The sequence below is a fragment of the Neovison vison genome, chromosome 9 (genome assembly GCF_020171115.1).
Source record: "Neovison vison isolate M4711 chromosome 9, ASM_NN_V1, whole genome shotgun sequence".
Lineage (NCBI taxonomy): Eukaryota > Metazoa > Chordata > Mammalia > Carnivora > Mustelidae > Neogale > Neogale vison.
Window position 1 is genome coordinate 92,606,793 of NC_058099.1, and position 18,745 is coordinate 92,625,537.

General features: G+C 47.6%; 1 protein-coding gene across 2 annotated transcripts in view; it reads left to right on the forward strand.

The window, feature by feature from the left end:
- Nucleotides 1-18,745, forward strand: part of KANK1 (KN motif and ankyrin repeat domains 1) — a 196,083-nt gene that overhangs the window by 119,143 nt on the left and 58,195 nt on the right. For both annotated transcript variants that reach the window (XM_044265953.1, XM_044265952.1), the window contains exon 3: nucleotides 14,346-14,465. In XM_044265953.1, coding sequence (XP_044121888.1) covers nucleotides 14,429-14,465 — 37 coding nt within the window. In that variant the 5' untranslated portion in view covers nucleotides 14,346-14,428. The remainder of the gene's footprint in view (nucleotides 1-14,345; nucleotides 14,466-18,745) is intronic.

Here is an 18,745-nt window from a genome sequence, read left to right on the forward strand (position 1 = left end):
CCCCGGGGAGCCTAGGATTGACCAAGCCCAGTTACAGAATCGCAGGATGTCTGTCTGCCCTGGAGTTGTTACTACAGAGCTGGCCTCGCCCCACCATAGCAACCTGGGACCCAGAGCATTTAAGTAACTTTGCCAGAGTCCTGGAGGTCATTCGAGGCTGCGTGGAAATGAAAACATGGTTTCCAGGCTTCTGGTCTTGGGCTGCCACTTTGCTCCTCCGATCTCTGCGGTCGTGAGTGAGCCCCCGGCCTCATGAGCAGCTCTTAAATTAAGGCCAGAGGAAAAGAGGTTTCCAGGTAAGGGAATGGATTTTCCTTCATATCTTAGAACATTTCATTGTTAGGCCTTAGGTCCAGATTGGTGTCTGGTAAAAGAGGCTGAAATTTAGAGTTTCTTTTCTTTTTTCCTTTTTAAAGATTTTATTTGTTTGTCAGAGAGAGAGGGCGCAGGCAGGGGCAACAGCAGAGGGAGAGGCAGGTTCCCACTGAGCAGGGAGCCTGGCGTGGGACTCGATCCCAGAGCCCCGGGAGCGTGACCTGAGCCAAAGGCAGGAACTTATCTGAACCACCCAGGTGCCCCGAAATTCAGAGGTTCTTGACTTTCCTTGGGTCCTGCCGCCTTCTGGATACCGACTAAATGTGGTAAAATCTCTCCTTTGAACAGTGTGTTTGCTAAAAACCGTAGAACTTAGCATTTGATTTGGGGAGTTTCAGAAACCTTCTGAAACCTGTCATTGGGTAGTACATGTTTTTTACCTTGCGTTGCTCGAGTTTTCAAGCAGTCTTCTTGCCTTTGGACAAAAGGGACCGATGAGCCGGTTTTCATACACCTCTGTGGAGAATATGTTTCTTGACTAAACCATCGTTTGGGAACAGAAAGGACAGCATCTAGACACCTCATCACAGCGGACACTTGAGTGTTTCCTGTTGCTGTTCGATGGTCTTTCCAACACAAGTAAAATTTCATGGTATTTTTCTTTTTTCTTTTATTTATTTATTTATTTGTCAGAGAGAGAGCAAGCGAGAGCGAGCATAGGCAGACAGAGTGGCAGGCAGAGTCAGAGGGAGAAGCAGGCTCCCTGCGGAGCAAGGAGCCCAATGCGGGACTCTATCCCAGGACGCTGGGATCATGACCTGAGCTGAAGGCAGCTGCCTAACCAACTGAGCCACCCAGGCGTCCCTTCATGGTATTTTTCACTAGTCCCACCATACTGGTGTAATGGGTTTTTTGTTTGTTTGTTTTGGCACTGTGCTCGACTGCACTCTGCTCCTCCCCGGGTGGGTAATTCCCGATTACAATAGACCGTCTTCAGCATGTTCCTGCATCCTGTTCATGGTAAGAAGACCATCGCTTCCAGAAGAAAGATACAAGCCACAGCCCCCCGCCTGCGATGAGGCCAGCATTTCCCTGTGCATTTCTCACCCAAAAACTAGGTGTTTGGGTAACAGCTGGTAATTTCCACTTAAAAGATGGAAGAGTTTTGGAAATGGCCCTGTGCCATAGTTTTGGAATTGGCCGCGGGACTTGCTAACACACCAACCACTGGGCCCACTTGAAATTTCCAATTCAGCGGCCCGGGCTGGGGCCCAAGAACATGCATTTCTGATGAATCCCTGGGTGACAGTACTGGTCCCGGGCTGCACTTTGAGAGACAGGGACCTGTGAGGACTGAGAGTCCTATGAAGCACGGTCGTCTCCAGACTTCTCCTGTAGCAGCACATCTCACACACCTGACATGTGCCGGGATCAGGGAATCGGAATCTTCAGGCAGAGTCTCAGGACTCCGTTCCCTTGATGAGGGGAAACCCTGTGGCCGTCGGGTCTGCCCTGCAGAGCAGCGTGGAACCGCAGACTTGACTGACCGCTCCTAGCCACGGCCTCCTCAGCCCAGTATGCTTTGACCTGAAGACTCCGTCCGCTTCTACAGATGTATCTGTCTGGCTTCATCTTCAGTTTTCAAACGAATTCTGGGCCATCCTTATAAACGATGTTCATTACTTGGTGCAAGAGAGAAACCAGGACACCCGTCTCTGAGAAGTTCCTGAGCTTTTAGTGCATTCCCTTTCTGTGAGCTCGGTCACCGTTGGAGTGCGTGTGTGTGTGCGTGCGTGTGTGTGTGTGAGAGAGAGAGAGAGAGAGAGACAGGAAGTAGGGGGAGGAAGGAAGGGGAGCAATGTGCATTTTTAGCAAGCTCACTGGTGCTGGGGATGGTGGTGCTGCTGGGCCAGGGATCCCGTTTTGAAAACCACTGGGATAGACCAGTGACGCCCAGTGTAGCTCAATGGCAACTCCTGGGGAGGGATGCTTCATGGCGGGGTCCCCCTCCCCACAGAGTAGTCTCACTGGTGTGTGGTGGGGCCAGTCCGAAACTCCCCTTACCCGCCAAGGTCATGAACCACTGCTTTGGCTCCCTCAGGGCAGAAGGAAAGCCCATTAGGAAACGTCAAGCCTGATCGGGAAAATAGGGCTCACCCAGAGCGTGTCACACGGCACCGTGTGTGCGACCCCTGCGCGTCCTGTGGGGCCCACGGTTCTGTGCAGCAGGTCTGTCCTGGGGCCCACGGTTCTACTTTTTTAACAAACCAGGCAGATGCCGCTGCTCTTGGTTTGGGGGATGGTCTGCCCTCGGAATAGCAAGGGATGTAGAAGCTTCAACAGACGCTTTTAACTGCCTATCAACACGTCACTTTCACATTTAAAAAGTGTATTTTGGGGGAGCCCGAGTGTCTCAGCTGGTGAAGCATCTGACTCTTGATGTTGGCTCGGGTGGTGATCTCAGGGTCGTGAGATCGAGCCCTGAGTCGGGCTCTGGGCTGGGTGTGGAGCCTGCTTAAGGGTCTGTGTCTCCCACTGCCACCCCTGCCCATGCTCTATTTCATTCTATAACATCTATATATGAATGAATGACACGGAGAGAGAGAGAGGGAGGGAGAGACAGAGTGCACCAAGCAGGGGGAGCTGCAGGCGGAGGGAGAGGGAGAAACAGGCTCCCCGCTGAGCAGAGAGCCCGATGCAGGGCTCGGTCCCAGGACCCCGGGATCACGACCGGAGCCGAAGGCAGACACCTGAGTGACGGAGCCGCCCAGGCACCCGTATATATAAATATATATATAAAAACAGTATAGAACAAATTAAAACAATGTCTTTGAGATGCTAGACATGTTAAACTAGAAATAGTAGATACTTTGCCTTTAATGAATGTTTACCTTCCCTTGATGGCTAGACGTTTCGTTGTGGTTTCTCCCTACCCCCTTCCTGGAGTTTCACACAAATGTTTGTGAATCCATTTTGCTTTAGTGTGACGCACACACACTCACAGACCTTCCTTCCCGCCCCGCCCCACATCTAGATCTCAGTGTTCCTGGTCTTTCTGAGAGGGGACCTTGGGATCTTGCCTTCTTGCTGCCTCCCTGCCTAAGCCCCTGCCCGGTAGGTGTTAACACCCCGGGGGGCTAAATGTGCGGTGAAACCCCAGCCCCCCCCCCCCTTTCCGGAAAGGATGGCATCTAGTTCCGCCCTGCTGTCACATCGCACGCTCTAGGAGTGGCTTTCTGGGGATGTGGCTTCAGCCTGTGTCTCAGGCTCAAGGCAAACCTTTTTCTTCTGGGTTAGGGGTGAAGCCTCTTCTCTGGCAGGTTCCACCCTCTGGCACTTTTCCAAGCATGCTGGAGTTGAGACATGGCCATCAGAGGCTTTTAGAAGAAGGAACAGGGCAGCGTGGGGGGCGGGGGAGTGGCCAGGAGGACGCAGGACCTAGGGGTGAGGAGGAAGGGGTTAGAGTCCCAGCTGCAGAGTCGCCTTCCCCAGGCCCGTTGAATTTCCCAGCTGAGCACGGCAGAAGTGTTGAGTGAGTGATGGCGTTTTGATTGGCCCTCGGAGGATGCATCTGTGGCCTCTGACCATTTGAAAGTGGTGGGAACGACCCCAAGGGGTCGTCCCTGCCCACGCACACCAGGGGACAAGGCTTTCCCTCTGGGGCATGGCCGTCCTTGGTCAGGCTGTCACTCTACTGCTGTTATCCGAAGCATCCCTCCATGGAATGACGGGCTGGCAGGAAACAAGTGTTTTCAGTCGTCTCCGTGGCAGATGTCAACACCCCCACCCAACGCCCTGCTGTTTACGCACCAAACACGGGTAGACGAACACCAGCAGAAATTTTGCAGAGTCATGGAAGCGGCGTGCTTGTCCCAGCAGGAAAGCCTGAGACTGAAAAGCAGAGAACGTTTGGAGTCTCCTATTCCAAAAAAGGAAAAGTTTAAGTGAGATTTATTTCAGCAAACAAAAGTGACATCAAGATTCGCTGGAACAGCTCGTATGACTTATTAAGGGCAACTTGAATTTGAGGGTGTCTGGGGCACAGTAGAGTTCAGGATCCAGAATTCTGCGGTCAGTTTTTGGCTTCAGCTTTTCCAGTAACCATTTTTAGAGTCTTTAAAGATTGTGCAGGGGGTGGGAGGAGCAGAGGGAGAGGGAGAGAGAGGATCTCAAGGAGATTCCCTCCTGAGCTCAGAGCCCAACAAGGAGCTCAATCCCGTGACCCTGAGACCATGACCTGAGCCAAAATCACGAGTCAGACACTTAACAGTCTACACCACTCAGGCACCCCTTCCAAAACCGTTTTTAACTGAAGTGCATTTGCTCTACTGATAACAGTCTAACATTCTGGGTACCTCCTGGGCTAGCCCCTTAACGTCTTTTAATTTTCTCTAAAATAAGTAGGAACTTGTAGGTTCTGAGGAAAACACAAGAACTTATGGGAAATGTCGGTTTGGCATGGCTGCACCTTTCTGTTATAGGGTGGGAAGTAAACATTTTAAAAGTCAAAGTATAGTCAAAGAGCTTGTTATATCATTAGGGGGAAATTATCTATGAAATCTGAAAAAAAAAAAAAAAACCCATTTCTGAAACAACCAGTGTCTTTTCCCCATAATAGTAGTAAAGAAGACCCAACCTACCTCACCTTAAAATGGCAAGACTGCTAAGCCAAAAAAAAAAAATCTCATTTATTCGTTTTAGGGAGAGAATGAGTGTGGGGAGAGGCAGAGGGGGGTAGAGAAGGAAAGAATCTCAAGCAGATTCCACACCCCTGTGCAAGTCAGAGGTCCACACAGGGCTCTATCCAAGGACCCTGAGACCTCCCCACAGCCAAAACCAAGAGTCAGACACTCAACCGACTGAGCCGCCCAGACACCCTTTAAGCAGAATACTTAAAGTAAGATCATTTAATTTGTGTTACTCATTGATACTAAAATGCTGAGTCACGGGATGCCTGGGTGGCTCAGTGGGTTAAGCCTCTGCCTTTGGCTCAGGTCATGATCCCAGGGTTCTGGGATCGAGCCCCGCATCGGGCTCTCTGCTCAGCAGGGAGCCTGCTGCCCCCTCTCTCTGCCTGCCTCTCTGCCTACTTGTGATCTCTCTGTCAAATAAATAAATAAAATCTTAAAAATAAAATAAAATGCTTAGTGACTTTGGACTCTGAATAAACCCCTTTCCCCTTCCCATATCCAGCAAGGCCCAACAAATGTCCTAATTTAGCCTCTGTTCACCTCTCTACTCTTTTGCCCTCTTTTATATGTAAACGTTGGTTGCTGAAACGCATAGAGCTTTTTCCCACCTCAGTGCCTTTGGACCATGCTTTTACAGGAAAAAAGGATTTTAATTTTAATGAACACCACTTCACCAGTTTTTACCTTTCTGGATCTTTTTCTGTCTTCTTTAAGCTCTTCTCCAAGCCCTAGGTCTTGAAGATCTTTGACATTATCTTCTAGAAGTTACAAATTTTTTTTGTCGTTGTTTTACAGTCAAGACTATGAGTCCTTTAGAACTGGTTTTTGTGTAAGGTCAAAGGTTAAGGTCAGAGTTTGTTGTATGGCCTATCCATGGGCATTTGCTGTAGCGCCATCTTTTGAAAGGGTTTTCCTTCTGTTGTTGGGTCATTTCATAGGCCAGTGTGGAAACTTTGTGGGAATGTTGATGTGTCGGGCTGTTTCTGGTCTTCATCCTTATTCCTCACACTCCCCCAGCTACCCCCTACCTGTCCCTTGGGTCTCCCTTTCAATGTCATTTCCCTAGAGGTGTAGCAAGGACCTCGCCTTCCTATCTATCTCCATATCCCCATCATCAGCCCTAAGGAGTTTGGCCTTCATCATTCTCACTCAACACCTATTTTTTCCCTCCATGTGGCATTTAGCATCACGTGTTAATAATTTGCTGTTGTGTGTGTGTCAGTCTGTGTGAAATTCCTGCCTTTAAGCCCCAGGAAGACAGAAACCGAGTCTCTTGCTTACCATTCAAGTTCCAGCAATATGTCTCGTGCATGCCGAGTGCCCAGTCAGTATGTTTGGAGTAAATGAATGGCAAGAAGTCAAGCCCCTTGGGGGACGTTGTCTAAATCATTGGGTACCATTTTCTTTCTTTCTTTGGGATTTTATTTACTTACTTGACAGAGCAAGAGATACAAGCAGGCAGAGCAGCAGAGGGAGAGGGAGAAGCATGCCCCCCACTGAGCAAGGAGCCTGATGTGGGGCTCGATCCCAGGACCCTGGGATCATTACCTGAGCTGAAGGCAGTTGCTTAACCAACTGAGCCACCCAGGCACCCCTGGGTACCATTTTCTTAAAATCAGTGGATATTCCTGGCTCTGGGAGTCTCAGGACTGAGTTCGATAATTCTCATTTAACCCATCTCTTAAGGCAGTGGTTTTGAGAACCTTTGTCCTGTGTCAGAGTCCCCCCACAGGGCTGGTTAAGAAGCAGGTTGTTCGAGTTCCTGATTCAGTAGGTCTGGGTTGACCTGCGATTTGCATTTCTAGGAAGTTCCCAGAAGATCAGGGCTAATGCTGCGATCAGGGAACCACACTTTGAGAACCTCTGCTTAAAGATTAAAAACCCGAGGATGTGTTACGATCCGCTTTTACTTAGTGACCCATCCCAGGCACCCTTGAACTTGTCACTGAATAGCATTGATCATTTTAAGAGTGATCACAGAGAATATCCTATAAGAACCCAGTCCCAGGGGAATTAGAGGGAAAATGTCTGCTGTAGCAGCAAATAAATGAGAATGTCATATTTTAAATAATTAAAGTAGGGAATGAACAAAAGCCTTTCAAACTACAGTAAACTAATTCACTGACAGCTATGGCTGTTACATTTGGGTTCTTTAATATTTGAAGAGGCAAAAGCTCTGACATTTTAACCCATAAACAGTTAGCAGGTGTTGGGGGGAGGCTTAGGAGGCTTGCTGAGAGCAAGACCTCACTGAAGAGGGCAGGCTCGTAAATGAAAGGGTTAGGTTTCTGCCGGAGTCTCTTCTGCCTTAACCCTTTCGAGATGAACCAAAGCAAATCAGGATCTCCCATTTCATGTGCCTATACTGAATCATACTCTGAAGTCAACCCAAAAAAGTTAAATGTGGTAAAATTAAAAAAAAAATCGATAATTCTAATTTTCCTTTATCTGCCCTTTCATTGCCCTCTTTGTTGCAGAGGAAAACGGCTAGTTTTCCACCCAGGTTGTTATGATCTGATAAACTCTTCTCACTGCCTGTTTCCTGGAAAGACAATCTACCAACAGCCTTTTCTTTAAGGAAGCTGAGTGAGTTCCAGCAGTCCAGCTGGAACAGAGCCAGTGCCAGGCTCCAAAAGTATTTGCAGACCCCGAGGTGGTGGTTTGAACCTGTTGGTTAGTAGCATTGCCCTTGCACACACTCTAGGAAAGACCCTGACGCACTTACGTGATGTGTCGTGGATGTGGATGGGTCTTTGGGGGGGTGTCGTGTGAGGGTCGTGGGGGGCTAGACTCGCCCATCCCACTTCGGGATACAGGGAGGCAGATCTGAACGTGGGAATTCTTTTCAGAAGGCAGAAAAGAGGAGTAAAGAATTGGCTTTTGGTAGAGCTAATCTGTTGCACATATTGTGAGATCTAAAATGTCCTTCAGCTAGACCTCTAGTTAGATTACTTGGGGTTTTGGGGGTGGTGGGCATTTACTTTGTTGCTGTAACCTCCATGCCGGAAACAGTGCCTGGCACATTGCACACACTTACTTGTTAAATGAGTAAATGAATTTATGTATTATTGTTGCTTCTCTCATGTTTTCCCTTTAGTGTCTTCATTTGGACTTCATTTTGACTTGTTCCCGTGATATAAAAACTTGTTCTCGCCTCTTAATTGTTACCCCAAGGAGTAAGTTCTAAATGTAACTGTCTGAACAAACATTGCAAAACATTTCTGTCTAGTGGGCAAAACCCAATCCTTTTCCTACATTGTAAGTGAACTAGTGTCCACGTCGGATTCTGACTTAGGTCCTGATTGATCATGGAGATTTCCTTCCCCCTCTACCCTGCCCATGCCAGCAAAATTATCTGCTGTATTTGAGAAGGGTAAGTGGGTTTGGGTCATGATTAGGTCATTTGGTTGGAAAATGCTGAGCGTTCATTAACCATTTCTGCCACAGATTCTGTGGTGGGAGCCCGTATTAGAAATCACTGGAAGATGATCTGATGATGAACTCATTTCACTCAAACATACTTTTTCGATGAAGTTACTTCTAATTAAACTCTGGACAGAGCTCTCTGGGCAATCACAGGTGGTGATGGAGGAGTGTTTGACAGACTGACTTATTTAAAGAAATAAATGAGCTTTGCGTGTTTCGTTAGGGGAACAGTATTTGTGTCCGTGTGTCGTGTGTCTGTGTGCACGTGTGTGTTTCCAGTTCAGCTTTTGTAGACTCTGTCCTCTTCAGCTTTCTCTGGCGCCTTCAGGCCTTGGTCGTCTTTCTTGACTGGGCTCTTCACTCCAACAAGCCCCCATGGAAGCGCCCAGTTCTCTAGCCACAGCTCTACCTCCCATGCACTTTCTTTTTCTTTCTTTTTTTCTTTTAATGATTTATGTATTTATTTTGGGGGGAGGGGCAGAGGGAGAGCGAGAACCCTAAAGCAGACTTCCCGCTGAGCTCGGACCCTGGTGCAAGGCTGGATCCCATGACCCCAAGATCCTGAGCTGAGCCGAAGTCTCGTCAGACACTTACCTGACTAAACCCAGGTGCCCCCGCCTCTTTTTTTTTTTTTTTTTCTTTTTTACAATGTTTTTTCTTAAAGCAATCTCTAAACCCAAAAGGAGGCTCAAACTCACAATCCCAGAATCAAGAGTCACAGACACGCTCTGCCCACCTAGCCGGCCGGGTGCCGCCCCGGGCCCTGCTGTTTCTCTTGACTCTGCAGGTGCCTCTCCTTCTGTGTGGAATCCCCTCCCTCTTTCTCACTCTGGAAAACCCCTGCTCCTGCTCTCAGACTCAGGCCAAGTGGCCTCTTAAATACATTTCTCGGCCACTCGTAGTCTTTTGGGGCAAAGTAAGGGTCCCTTGCTGTGGAGTAAAATCAACTGTGCGTGCGCTGATGTTCCGGTGTTTTCTCCTTTGACGACGTGCCCGCGTCCAGCAGCAGCGTGTGACTTCTGGGGACGGAACAGCGCTTTTGTTTGTCGTGTGTCTCCAGGCAGAAACAAGGTAGTGGCCAGCAGAGATGCTCGGGGTTGCAGGTCTTTAAAACATATAAAGGTGCTTAAAAAAAAAAAAAAAATAGACGTCCGGCCCTAATACATCGAAGAGAAATCAGCTCAGGTGGTAATGGTGACACGTTAGCCCTGGGAGAGAGTGATTATTTTTGATCAGATTCGGTCTTTTCGAGATTTTAGGAACACCTGTTTGTGTCGCTAATTTCGTGAAGCAAAAGAAAAACCCCGATGACAGGTCACAGAAGCGTGTCGGCACCAGCACGTCCAAACGGTGGTTTCACATTAACCAGCTGCGGTGACGGCCTCCTCCTTCTGTCCGTCTGGGAAACTCCTCGGGCTCCGCGGGGAGCCTCCCGCCGACCCTCCGGGGCGGAGAACGTCGCTGGACGGAGCAAGTACTTCATTTTGTGCAAAGAGTCGGACGACACCCACAGCAAAGGCTCAGGCCCGAGGCCCTGAGCCGCGCCAGCCGGGGTCCTGTGGAGTCCCCAGGAGAGTGTGACAGGCGCGCACGGAGGTAGTTCCTGTGTGTCACCCGGGTCCCTCCGCACGCCCTTCAACGCGTCATCACAAGGAAAACGGCGGGAAGTACACTTGCTCCAGAAGCAGGAGCCGCTCACGGCCCGAAACCTCCCTTGCTGTCTGGAAGGAACGTGAGCGCGGCGTCCTGGCCGTGAGCAGACCCCTCCTGCGGGCGGCCTCCTTGAAAGGCTCCCCTTACTTTGGGGCATAAATTCTTACTTGTTAGAGTAGCACAGCCCACGGCCCCGGGACCTGGATGGCTTCCCTCTGGACTTGGCTCTTCCCGGCCCTCTGAGCCAGGCAGGTTCTCACCTCCCCGTGCCTCAGTTTCCTTTTTGTAAAATGGGGAGAGAGAGTTTTTAGTACTTCACAGGGTCGTCGTGAGGTTTGAAGAAGGCGACAGCCATTCGGCACTTGTAACGAGCACCTTGAACGTGACACAGTTTTACAAATTCTGAGCTGCACGCTTTTTGCATTTTTTTTAAAAGATTTTATTTATCCATTTGACAGAAGAAATCACAAGTAGGCAGAGAGAGAGAGAGAAGGAAGCAGGCTCCCCGCTGAGCAGAGAGCCTGATGCGGGGCTCGATCCCAGGACCCTGAGATCACGACCTGAGCCGAAGGCAGCGGCTTTAACCCACTGAGCCACCCAGGCGCCCCTAAGAATTGCTTTTTCTTCATGAGCAGAACTAAGGCACCTGTACCACTTGAGATTTACTGTTTGCTGTCTCCTCCGGGGACCAAGAGAAGCCATTTGTTGATCTGTAACAGAGAATGGGTCGCGGCCAAACCTTTTCTGGCTTATATAATGCGCTGACGGGAGAGTCTGCATGTTGTGGGGAAGACTCACGCCTCCTGCCAGGCACGAGCAACAACTGGGGGAAATCAGTCCACAATATTGTACAGACGCCTCCAGGCTCCACGCCCAGTGACAGCCGCGTCATGCTGCTTCTACCGGTGGTGGGCTTATAGTTCCTAATTTGGGGACTTCTCCCCATTTTGATTTTATTGTTCAGTTTGAGGGAGGTTGGGAGGGACCAGTTTGGATCTGATGTCGACATTGTCTGCCAGGGAAAAGGAGGTTCACGGACAGGAGACGACCTTGGGCCAAAGTTGAGGAAGCTTTTGGGCTTCAGAATCTTCTCGGAAGATTCTGGGCATATCTCCATCCAAATACCTTGACACATACCTCACGCGCCCATAATACGCACAGCCTGTTTCTTCTTGCCTTCTGTTTGCCCTCAAGAGTTTAAGTGGTGGTATTTACAGGCCGTTACGAAGCAAGAGCACACGCACATGGTCTAGAGACGGACCCGGGATTGGGGTTTTGCTTCGGTTTTATTTTTGTTGACTTTTAGAAATATAATTAGCTGAAGAATTCCAGAAGCTGGGCTTTCCTCCTCTGTGCCCTTAGCTTCCTGCTCCCTCTCTTCCTCCTTCTGCCCTCCCAGTATATATATGTATATAAATTATATAAAATTATATTACATATTATTAATTATTATATATTATATAAAAATTATATATAAATCATATACTATAAATTTTTATACATATATATATAATTTTTTTGAACAAAGCTGCATTTGCCAGACGTGTGTTGTCATTTCTATTCTCAAAGGTAACGCTCACTCGATCCCTAAAGCCTGCCGTCTGAGAGAGCCAGCTCTGCCCACACAGAGGTTACTGCTTTCCAAGCTCAGTGCCGTGGACCTGAACCAGGGCCTGTTGGCAGCAGCAGGTCCGGCGATGGCCACACAGGCAGGCGGATGAGAGCCATCCCGTCCTCCTGGTGTGCTGCCAGACCAAAAATGGGGACCGGCAGGCAGCCCGGAGGCCTCCCATGGGAGGCTGAGAAGCACGTCTCTGCGGGTGGGCTCAGTGGTGGTCACCAGAGCGGGAGAAGCCAAGCACGGGAACCGTGTACTCCGCTCTGAACTATAGCACAGGCCCAATTAGGCAGCGAGGGGACACGCTCACGTGTTTGATCACAGAGATCAGCCGTTCCCTCCGCCCTCCTTTACTTCTCTTTCTCTTCTTACAGTCTCCGTGACTGTGGCCTGATCTGTTCCTTCTGCATAGCGTTTGGAAAATTCTGTTTTCTTCCTCCAGTGCATTTTAAAGCAAATAAAACCAGACACAGGAAGTCTTTTTTTTTTTTAAAAAAGAAAACAGTTATTATTACCAAAGTAATAAAGGAGCGAAACATCCCAAATGGTATCACACAGGGGCAACCGTAGGAACATTTTGGTGTACTTCTGACAGTTTTAAATAGATGTGTAAATATGTACATCCGTATTTTTAACAAAATTAGGTTTATGATAGAATGCAATATTTATCAATGTCCTTTGAGTATTTTACTACACTATTAAAAGCTCTTAAAGGTGTGTGTGCTTTCTCTTTCTGCTATTAAAAATGAGAAAGGCATGCCTTTTTCCTTCCCTTTTTTTCCGTAAGAAATCATTTACTACTTGTTTGTGTGTCCAGGTGCCACAAATGCGTGTGGCAGACACACAAACATGTGATATATTTTGTTTAAAATATAAACTTTCCAGAATTTTATTTCCTAATCCAATCACTGATTGGATTGGATTGTCTTTAAAGTTCCTCTTTAGCTCCAGGATGGAAAGTTTCACATGTTAACTTGACTGAGCTAAGGGAGACCCACGTAGCTGGTGAAACGTTATTTCTGGGTGTATCTGTGAGGATGTTTCCAGAAAAGATGAACTTTGCATCGATGTGCTGAGTAAAGATGGTTGCCATCACCAAGGCAGGTAGACATTACCGAATTCATTGAGAGCCCGGACAGAACAAAAAGGTGAGGAAGGGTGAATTTGCTGTCTCTGAGTTGAAACCTTCATCTCCTGCTGCTGCTTCTTGATCTTTTGGACTCAAACTGGAACTTGTGACATAGGGTCCTCTGGGTCTCAGACCTTCACGTCTGAACTGGAACTACACCACTAGCATTCCTGGACCTCCAGGTATTAGATACAGGACTTCTGAGCCTCTATAATTACATGAGACAATTTCTTAAAATAAATTTTTTGGTATATGCCTAAGGAACAAAAAAAGAAAAAGCACTTAAATGATTTCAGTGGCTGCATGAAAGCCCAGTATATATGGGTATGTTGTTATGCTGGCGTTCTCCTGTTGTTGGGAGGTCCTTGTGGGTTCCTGAACTCATGCTTGAATTCTCAACTTGGAATTCATTACATCAATTTCTTCAGATTTCCTGGGTCTAGAGTTATGATCTGGGCATAGTGGAAATGGAATACTTCTATCTGTACCATTGTTTACTTTCTTTGCCAGCACTTTTCAAAAGGCATTCCGAAAAAGCAAGGTGGGAATAGTGTTCCTTTCCTGTTTTTGTTTCTTTTTTGTTTTCAATTTTGTGATTGTAATATGTCTTATGGTAGTAATCTCAGTTAACTTTCTTTTTTTTTTTTAAATGTTTTATTTTTTTTTAGAGAGGGAGCAGGGGAGGGGCAGAGGGAGAGAGTGTTTTAAGCAGATTCCACACCCAGCACGGAACCCCACATGGGGCTCCATTCCACGTCCCTGAGATCATGACCTGAGCTGAGAAGTCGAGAGTCGGATGCTTAACCAACCGAGCAGGTGCCCCTCCGTTAACTTTGAAATAGAGGATTCGCATCAAGTAGCAAATAGGGTGCCCAGCGTGAAGCCTGATGTTTCCAAACTGTGTGTCAAGCTATGTCACGTGGAGGTTATCTGACAGGACAGTGGGAGCTGTGGGAGACTTTTTAAGAGAGGAGCTGACCAGATCACATTTATGTCTCACAAGACCAAGTAGGTGAAGGACTTGGAGATACCTCAGAAGGGCTCCCCCGAACGAATCCTTTAAAAATGTGAACACTCACATAACAGCAACAGCAGCTACCATGAGGGCAACTGAGTGTATGAAAGTGTTGAGCCAGCCTTTGGAAAAGAGGCTAAGAACCAAACATGGTCTGTGACGGGCTGTGGAGCCATACCCATTACGAGCCCATTGGCAGTTGAAAGCCACCTTTCTAAAAAAAAGTCACGTTTCTAGAAAACTAGTTTTATCTCCTGGAAGAGTACTCTGTCTGGAGACCCGCTCTCTTGCCCATCCCCAGGCACCTCTGCACGGGTGTGACCCTCTCAACCCCGGACGGCGGGGCTGGGCAGCCGTCCCCACCACCCAGGGGCTGCCTCTCCGCTGTTGGATCTGCACCATCCATTAGCAGCCATCTTGGTAAACAAGCATCTAAGATTTAGTGTCGTACATATTTTTAAGTGACCCATTTTGATGGGACTCTGTTTCTTGTTTCAGGGCAAACGCATTGGGGAACTTGGTGCATAAGATTTGCATGACTCTTCACTCCTTTCCGGACCTGTCCCTGGATCCCAGCCAGCATGGCTCACACCACAAAGGTTAACGGCTGTGCCTCAGGTAACTGTGCTCTGGAGTGTGTGTGTGTGTGTGTGGAGGTGTATGCCTTGGCTCAAGCTGATTTCTGACTTCTTTTTTAATAATGGGTAGCTAGTACCAAGTTGCCTAGATAACTAGGCTTTCAAAGAATTTCCTATCCCGATGAGATTGGGGTTTTTTGCTTTTTTTTTTTTTTTTTTTTTTTAAATCTCTTGGAGAGTTTTCTATTATCTTTAGAGTCTTTCTGTACAGAAATCAGTTAGGTAAATTATTCCCCATGTCAGTTATATTGAAGTGCTGAAAGATAAATGTAAAATCCTGAGTGCTGATCCAAGGGTAACGTGCACTCTCCTCCAACTTCTTGATGAGGGATTGAGCAACGAGAGAAGAAGTGAGTCTGGTGCTTTGAGCCGGTTCCTGAGATCCAGTCCCCAGCAGGTCCTGTTTTCACGTTGCTACGCAAAGAGAAAGGGGCTGGAGAAGGTCGTGCTGTTCCTTCCCAGGGAGGAACACACAACAAGCCATCTCGTGGAGATGTGCCTTCTCAGTTGCTGCATCTACGTAGAGATTTATGTGGATGGCGCGTCTGGTCCAATATTGCTTGTGTAAGATTTGGGAGAAATTTATAGAACAAATGCAGAGAAGCCTCCCAAGAGACGGTGTAAGACAGGAGACAACCACCTGCCCCAAACGGTGTGCCAGGTGTCCGTTCCACCCCCGAATGATCTGCCAGAGAGCAGAAGGTGCGAGAGCAGGGGCCGTGTGGGGAGCGTTTGTGTGCTGTTTGAACCCAGTGCCGCTGTGCTTCCCTGAACTCTGGCTAATGGAAGGAATGTGGAGTTGGAATCAGGATCCCTGAGTTGAGTCCCGTCTCCAGCCCTAACCACGAAATATAGGGCAGGACTAGTTGTCCATGTGTAAACCGTCAATAATACCTCTGCCTGCACGGTTAGGACCCATGTGAGGACCAGAAATGGACTTAGAAGCGCCCTGTAAGCTGGAGAGCCCTGGTAAGGGCAGAACAGGACGAGCCCTCTGGAGTGGGCTTGCCCGGCCCACATGTGACTTTCTGTCCCAGGAGCAGGCCTGTCCTCTGGCAAGAAAGCTGTAACTTGCCCCAATCCAAACCCGTCCAAACTCGGTGGTTGATTCTGGGACAACTCATCTCTCTCTTTTCTTTCTTTTGCTTGCCCTTACTGCTGCCACTAAGACATTATGAACGACAAAAGCTAACATGGCCTGAGCACTTACCGTGTACCATGGTGGCCCAGGAGTTTTGCCTCCATCATCATGCGTAAACCTCCCCGGAACCCTGTCCTCCCCACCGCCCCCGCATCCATCCCTCTGTGAGCGCAGAGACTCAGGCACTCACCCAAGTCAGAGAAGTCGGGCTTATTCCTTGTTTCTCTGGTAAAAGAGTTGATAAGGGAGGAAACTGAAGCCTTGTGAAATTTCCCGAGTGTTGTGGTTGAGTTTCAGTTCCCCGGGATGCTCTGCTCTCCCTTCCCACTCCTGTCCTTACCTGCGTCCTTACCTGCATTCACATGTTCAGAGCGGGGAGGGGTCCCTCCAGAATTTGACCCTGTGCCATCTCTGGCATATTCTTATCTCCATGGGTTTAGGTACCTGTCTCATTTCCCCTCTGTTCCTTTTCAGCTTGACTCATCCTAGAGCGTCCCTTGTCCCTTTGTTCCTAAAGTCTGATGACCCAGCTATCACCTTTCCCCCTGCCTAACAGGTCTAGGCACTGAGTTTGGAAGCAAAGGGAAGCTCTCATTAGTGACTTCTGGGGTGTCCGGGGATGAATGGTTACTGCAGACAGGTGTCAGGATCACGCGAGGGACAGTAGTGTTTACTCTAGTCGCCAGGACCTCTATAAGCAATCTGATTCGAGGCTCAGCCCGGCACAATTACTTTAGTTACAACACGCACATGCACATACACACACATACATATATATGATGCTCATTTTAGAAAACTTTAAAATATAAAAGTTTAATATTTTCTGAAAAATAAAGCAGGAATTCCTGCTAATACCACAACCTGGAAATACATGTTCTGCTTATTTTCCATGTTGTCTTTCAATTGTGTATACTTCACACAGTCAGATGTGCTTATAAAAATTATGATTTTTCTTTTCCTGCTCTGTATTACAAAAGAAATACCTGCTACTGTTTACCCAAAAAAAAAGCCATACTCAATGCCGAAGTATATGCTCGTTATAAATATGCTGTTTCAAAATCTAATTAACATAAGAACATTTATAGGTTGCAGATTAAGATGGGATAAAAAGGGATTTATGCAGCGAATGAGGGCTGGATACTGATCCTTCCTGTGAGAAAAATAAATAATTTGGGTAGTTCAGTAAAATTGTAAATGTGGAGTAAATTGTATATATTTTTTCATTTTCCAAAAATTAATATTAAATTTTTTTTAAACCCTACTTCCCCTATGTGTGTTGTGCCCAAAAGGAATCTCCCCCAGCCCTTTCCCTTAAAAAAAAAAAAAAATCAGTGCTTTGGGCTCCCATAGAACTTGAGGAAAATTCCCATATGAAGGTGGAGTCAGGGTACTGGCACCAGAAACATTGCTCATGGTCTCGGGAACAAAGCCGGAATTAAAGAAGTCAGCTGAGGAAAGTACCAGTTGGCCAGGCCCTTGGCTGCCAACACGTCTGATGACTGACATCCCACATTCATGCTCCTGTTGAGAGTTGAAACTGAGTAAGGGACCATTCAGAGTCCTTTTATCCTCTGACTTCCCCACTGAGTCCTTCAGTTAGCTGGAATAAAAGGTACCGGTTTTCAAGTAAGAGCAGTTCAGGGTGCCTGCATGGCTCAGTCATTGGGCGTCTGCCTTCCGCTCAGGTCGTGATCCAGGGTCCCACATCAGGCTCCCTGCTTCTCCCTCTCCCTCTGCCCCTCTGCCTGCTTATGTTCTCCCCCCACCTCTATCAAATAAATAAATAAAATCTCCAAAAAAAAAAAAAAAAGAAAAGAAAAGAAAAGAAAGAAAGGAAAAAAAAGAACAGTTAGTTAATGCTGTAATTTGTAAAATGTGTTGCCCTAGGTTTCAGACCAACATAAAGATGATGCAACAGGCACCTGTGTGCATAGCATCTCGCCGAAGAAATACACTTTTCGGGTACACGGCAGGGATCTGGGGCCTCCAGTCTCCCAGGCACTGTTCTGGGCACTCAGATTCAGCAGGGGAAACACATGCCCAAACCCCTACCTCCAAGGACCTTTCATTCTGGTAGAGGCTGAGGATTCCTGTGGGCAGAGCTTCTAGATAAAATAGAGGACTGATTTATGCTTTAAAAAAAAAAAAAAAAAAGCGTTCACTGTGTTTTCAAGATTTAAATTTCACTGGGTGTCCTCGCTTCTAATTTGCTACACGTGGCACCTCACCTGGGCTTTCCTGCCAGCGTTGTCCCCCTGCTCACCATCCACCCCATCAGAATCAATCATGTCTTTGTGTCTGTCACCTCCTTTTTTTTTTTTTTAAAGATTTTATTTATTTATTTGACAGACAGAGATCATAAGTAGACATAGAGGCAGGCAGAGCAGAAAGAGGGGGAAGCAGGCTCCCTGCTGAGCAGAGAGTCCTATGCGGAACTCGATCCCAGGACCCTGAGATCATGGGGACGGTCTGCTTTTTCTCAGGTCTCTGAATCACGTTGGAACCTGGATGCCCTGTTTACCTCTGTAAACACTAATTCATGTTGTGAAACTTTAATTAGAGCTTCGACTCTCTTTAGAAGCTAAATAACAAGTGGCTTATTTGTCCGATGTAGATAATGTACCTTCCCAGCCTCCTTCACAGGACTGTTGCGAGGGACAAATAAAACAGGAGCCCTAGAAACACCCCAAGATATGAAACACTGGTCAGATGTCAGGGGAAATCACTGCCCCCCTTGTTCTGCGAGGTTCCTCCTCGGGTCCTGGTCTGAAAAGGGCCTGCTCACGCGCCGCGGTGCCAGGCCCCGTCAGACGCGTGACTTTGAGGCAAGAATTGTATTACTGTCCTGTGTCACAGTTAAATGAAAGAAATAGATGAGGGTTAGGGAGTTCCGTTTGTGCCGCCCACCACCAGCCTTATTTTTGCTCATACTTGCCTTTGGTAGTTGATTGTGGTTTTCCCCCCTTTTACTATTTCTCACGCGCGTATGCACACACATACACGTATTTTTTTTTCCAAATAACTATATCTTAAGTTACTTAGGGTACTTATCAAGCTGCATTAAAAACTTGGTTGTCGGGACGCCTGGGTGGCTCAGTTGGTTAAGCGGCTGCCTTCGG